At 38.7% G+C, this 5,000-nt stretch overlaps 1 protein-coding gene across 1 annotated transcript in view; it reads left to right on the forward strand.

The window, feature by feature from the left end:
- REPTOR-BP (REPTOR-binding partner) overlaps positions 1-1,437 on the forward strand; it is a 12,781-nt gene extending 11,344 nt beyond the window's left edge. The window contains exon 4 of the mRNA XM_080287222.1: positions 889-1,437. Coding sequence (XP_080143348.1) covers positions 889-987 — 99 coding nt within the window. The 3' untranslated portion in view covers positions 988-1,437. The remainder of the gene's footprint in view (positions 1-888) is intronic.
- Positions 1,438-5,000: the final 3,563 nt, after the last annotated feature.

Genomic DNA, 5,000 nt, shown 5'->3' on the forward strand with positions numbered 1-5,000 from the left:
GCCTGCCCCCTACATACACTCTCCTCGTCAGTCTCTCACTCTCCACCCCTTCATCTCATCCACAGCCTCCCCCCTACATACACTCTCCTCATCAGTCTCTCACCCTCCATCTCATCCTCGGCCTGCCCCTTATATACACTCTCCTCGTCAGTCTCTCACCCTCCATCTCATCCACAGCCTGCCCCTTACATACACTCTCCTCGTCAGTCTCTCACTCTCCATCCCTCCATCTCATCCTCGGCCTGCCCCTTACATACACTCTCCTCGTCAGTCTCTCACTCTCCATCCCTCCATCTCATCCTCGGCCTGCCCCTTACATACACTCTCCTCGTCAGTCTCTCACTCTCCATCCCTCCATCTCATCCTCGGCCTGCCCCTTACATACACTCTCCTCGTCAGTCTCTCACCCTCCATCTCATCCTCAGTCTCCCCCTTACATACACTCTCCTCGTCAGTCTCTCACTCTCCTTCTCATCCTTGGCCTGCCCCTTACATACACTCTCCTCGTCAGTCTCTCACTCTCCACCCCTCCACTCCATCCCTCCATCTCATCCTCAGTCTCCCCCTTACATACACTCTCCTCGTCAGTCTCTCACTCTCCACCCCTCCATCTCATCCTCAGCCTCCCCCTTACATACACTCTCCTCATCAGTCTCTCACCCTCCACCTCATCCTCGGCCTCCCCCTTACATACACTCTCCTCGTCAGTCTCTCACCCTCCATCTCATCCACAGCCTTCAACCCTACATACACTCTCCTCATCAGTCTCTCACTCTCCATCCCTCCACCTCATCCACAGCCTCCCCCTTACATACACTCTCCTCATCAGTCTCTCACCCTCCATCTCATCCTCGGCCTCCCCCTCTTATGTATATATTTTCCCTCCAGTATCGTCAATGGGCGAAGGAAATCGACGAAGGGAAGGTTCCTGAAGGTGTCTTGAAGTTGATAGAAGAAGAGACTGTCAAGAAGAGTGAGAATGAGTGAGGGGGAAGGAGTTGGAGATGCACAGCGAGTCAAAAAAAGAGTGATGCTAAGGAAGAATTTTGAGATGAAGAGCGAGTCAAAAAAAGAATGATGCTAAGGAAGGATTTTGAGATGAAGAGCGAGTCAAAAAAAGATTGATGCTAAGGAAAGAATTTTGAGATGAACAGTGAATAAGTCAAAAAAAGAATGATGCTAAGGAAGAATTTTGAGATGGACAACGATGATGTACGGAAAGATAATTTTGAGTGAGAAAGAGTGAATAAATTGGAAATAGAGCGATGATAAGGAAAGAATTTGAAATGAAGAATAAGTCAAAAAAAGAATGATGCTAAGGAAAGAATTTGAGATGAACAGCGAATAAGTCAAAAAAAGAATGATGTTAAGGAAAGAATTTTGAGATGAACAGCGAATAAGTCAAAAAAAGAATGATGCTAAGGAAGGAGTTTGAGATGGACAACGATGATGTACGGAAAGATAATAGAACTTTTGAGTGAGAAAGAGTGAATTACGTTATGGCAGAGTGAAGGAGATTGAAATGCCATGAAGGAGAATGAATAACAATGAAGAAGAATGATATATAATGAAAGACAGGGTGAAGAACAGGAAGGTTATGCATAGTAGAGTGAAGGAGAATGATATGTAATGAAAGACAGGGTGAAGAACAGGAAGGTTATGCATAGTAGAGTGAAGGAGAATGAATAACAATGAAGGAGAATGATATGTAATGAAAGACAGGGTGAAGAACAGGAAGGTTATGCATAGTAGAGTGAAGGAGAATGAATAACAATGAAGAAGAATGATATATAATGAAAGACAGGGTGAAGAACAGGAAGGTTATGCATAGTAGAGTGAAGGAGAATGATATGTAATGAAAGACAGGGTGAAGAACAGGAAGGTTATGCATAGTAGAGTGAAGGAGAATGAATAACAATGAAGGAGAATGAATTACACTGAATTACACTGAAGAAGAATGATATATAATGAAAGACAGGGTGAAGAACAGGAAGGTTATGCATAGTAGAGTGAAGGAGAATGAATAACAATGAAGGAGAATGAATTACAATGAAAGACAGGGTGAAGAACAGGAAGGTTATGCATAGTAGAGTGAAGAACAGTGAATTACCATGAAGGAGAATGAATAACAATGAAGAAGAATGATATGTAATGAAAGACAGGGTGAAGAACAGGAAGGTTATGCATAGTAGAGTGAAGGAGAATGAATAACAATGAAGGAGAATGAATTACACTGAAGGAGAATGAATAACACTGAAGAAGAATGAGAAATAATGAAAGACATGTACAGTAGAGTGAAGAACAGTGAATTACCATGAAGGAGAATGAATTACAAATGAATTACACTGAAGAAGAATGAATAACAATGAAGCAGAATGAGAAAGAATGAAAGACAGCGTGAAGAACCAGAAAGTTATGCATTGTAGAGTGAAGAACAGTGAATAACAATGAATTACACTGTACTAGAATGAATAACAATGAAGAAGAATGAGAAAGAATGAAAGACAGCTTGAAAAACAGGAAGGTGATAGATAGATAGATAGAATTATACTGGTAGGATAAGGAAGCTCCCTAACACCTTTTCCTAAGTGATTTATTTTGTTTATTACACCTTACTGTCCTCTTCTGTGTCTGTCTATCTATCTATCTATCACCAGAAAGGGTTTTAAATTCATCAGTTAAGGAAGCTCCCTAACACCTTTTCCTTAGTGATTTATTTATGGATATGGCTGGCTAATATCTGTGTTATTCATGCAGGGAGAAAGAAAGACTGACTAAGAGGGTGTATGTAGGTGAGGTGGAGGGAGGGGTAGACCGAGGATGAGGTGGAGGGATGGAGGTGAGAGGTATATGAGGGAGGGGGGGGGTGAGTTGGGGGGAGGGTAGTCAAATGGTGGGTGACAGAGTGACTTGGAGGTGTTTTGTCTGTGGCTACCCTTTGCAGGATTAGGGCGTCAGGCTATAGATAGATAGATAGATAGTTTTTTGCAGAGTATGGTGATAGTAGAATAAATAACACACGAGGTGATGTTAAGGGATGATAAGCAAAAATAAATCACTTAGGAAAAGGTGTTAGGGTGATACTGTAATAAAAGATACAGAGGAGAATAGTAAGGTGTAATAAGTAAAATAAATCACTTAGGAAAAGGTGTTAGGTAAGTATTGGAAGATACAATACAGAAGAGAACAGAGGGTTGTAATAAGCAAAATAAATCACTTAGGAAAAGGTGTTAGGGTGCTATTGAAATTAATGACAGGGTGATAGTAATGAATAGTAAAATAAATCACTTAGGAGAAGGTGTTAGGGTGCTATTGGAATTCATGACAGGGTGATAGTAATGAATAAAATAAATCACTTAGGAAAAGGTGTTAGGGAACTATTGAAATAAATAATACCTAAGAGAACAGTAGGGTGTAATAAGCAAAATAAATCACTTAGGAAAAGGTGTTGAGGGCGTGTTGGCGAGTGAATTGCAATTATTTTTATTATAATTATTATTATTATTATTATTATTATCATTATTATTATTATCATTATTATTATTATTATTATTATTATTATTATTGTTATCATTATTATTATTATTATTATTATTATTATTATTATTATCATTATTATTATTATTATTATTATTATTATTATCATTATTATTATTATTATCATTATTATCATTATTATTATTATTATCATTATTATTATTATCATTATTATTATTATCATTATTATCATTATTATTATTATTATTATTATTATTATTATCATCATTATTATTATTATTATTATTATTATTATTATTATTATAGCTCTCAGCCGTGTATTAATAAAGAGGATTTCTGTCATTATTATTTCTTCCCCAAACACATTTTTGAAATTAACTCATCCAAGAAATTCAGAATAACTTACTTTTAAATCTAACTCAAAGGATAAGTTGCTCAATGGAATATGCTTGGATCATAGTAGGAAGGAGAAAGAGAATAAGTTACTTTGAAATATGACTGCAATGGATAAGTTGCTCAAAGGAATATGCTTGGATCAAAGGAAGGAGAGAGAGAGAGTAATGGATAAGTTGCTCAAAGGAATATGCTTGAAGGAAGGAGAGAGAGAGTAATGGATAAGTTGCTCAAAGGAATATGCTTGGGTTTGTCAAAGTTGGAAGGAGAGAGTAATGGATAAGTTGCTCAAAGGAATATGCTTGGATCAAAGGAAGGAGAGAGGGAGAGAGAGTAATGGATAAGTTGCTCAAAGGAATATGCTTGGATCAAAGGAAGGAGAGAGAGAGTAATGGGTAAGTTGCTCAAAGGAATATGCTACACACACACACATACACTTACACACACACACACACACACACACACACACTTTCACTCATGTACACTATGTAGATGTAACACTTGTACACATGTAATAAGCAGATGATGTACACCCATTACATCCTACAGTCATGGTAGTGTGCGCAGAATGACACTGGAGCACTTCTTCGTGACTAGCATCCTCCTCTTGTCTTTTTCTGTGGCTGTCCTCCTCTCTTCCTATTTCTCACCATCATCCACTCACTTGATGTAGTGCTGCCTACTTCTTCCTTAGCCTTTATCATTCTTTTTCTGTGCCTGTCCTCCTCTCTTCCTATTTCTCACCATCATCCACTCACTTGATGTAGTGCTGCCTACTTCTTCCTTAGTCTTTATCATTCTTTTTCTGTGCCTGTCCTCCTCTCTTCCTATTTCTCACCATCATCCACTCACTTGATGTAGTGCTGCCTACTTCTTCCTTAGCCTTTATCATTCTTTTTCTGTGCCTGTCCTCCTCTCTTCCTATTTCTCACCATCATCCACTCACTTGATGTAGTGCTGCCTACTTCTTCCTTAGCCTTTATCATTCTTTTTCTGTGCCTGTCCTCCTCTCTTCCTATTTCTCACCACCATCCACTCACTTGATGTAGTGCTGCCTACTTCTTCCTTAGCCTTTATCATTCTTTTTCTGTGCCTGTCCTCCTCTCTTC

Source organism: Coenobita brevimanus, chromosome 117 (genome assembly GCF_032717465.1).
Source record: "Coenobita brevimanus isolate Jiangsu-jjx chromosome 117, ASM3271746v2, whole genome shotgun sequence".
Taxonomy (NCBI): domain Eukaryota; kingdom Metazoa; phylum Arthropoda; class Malacostraca; order Decapoda; family Coenobitidae; genus Coenobita; species Coenobita brevimanus.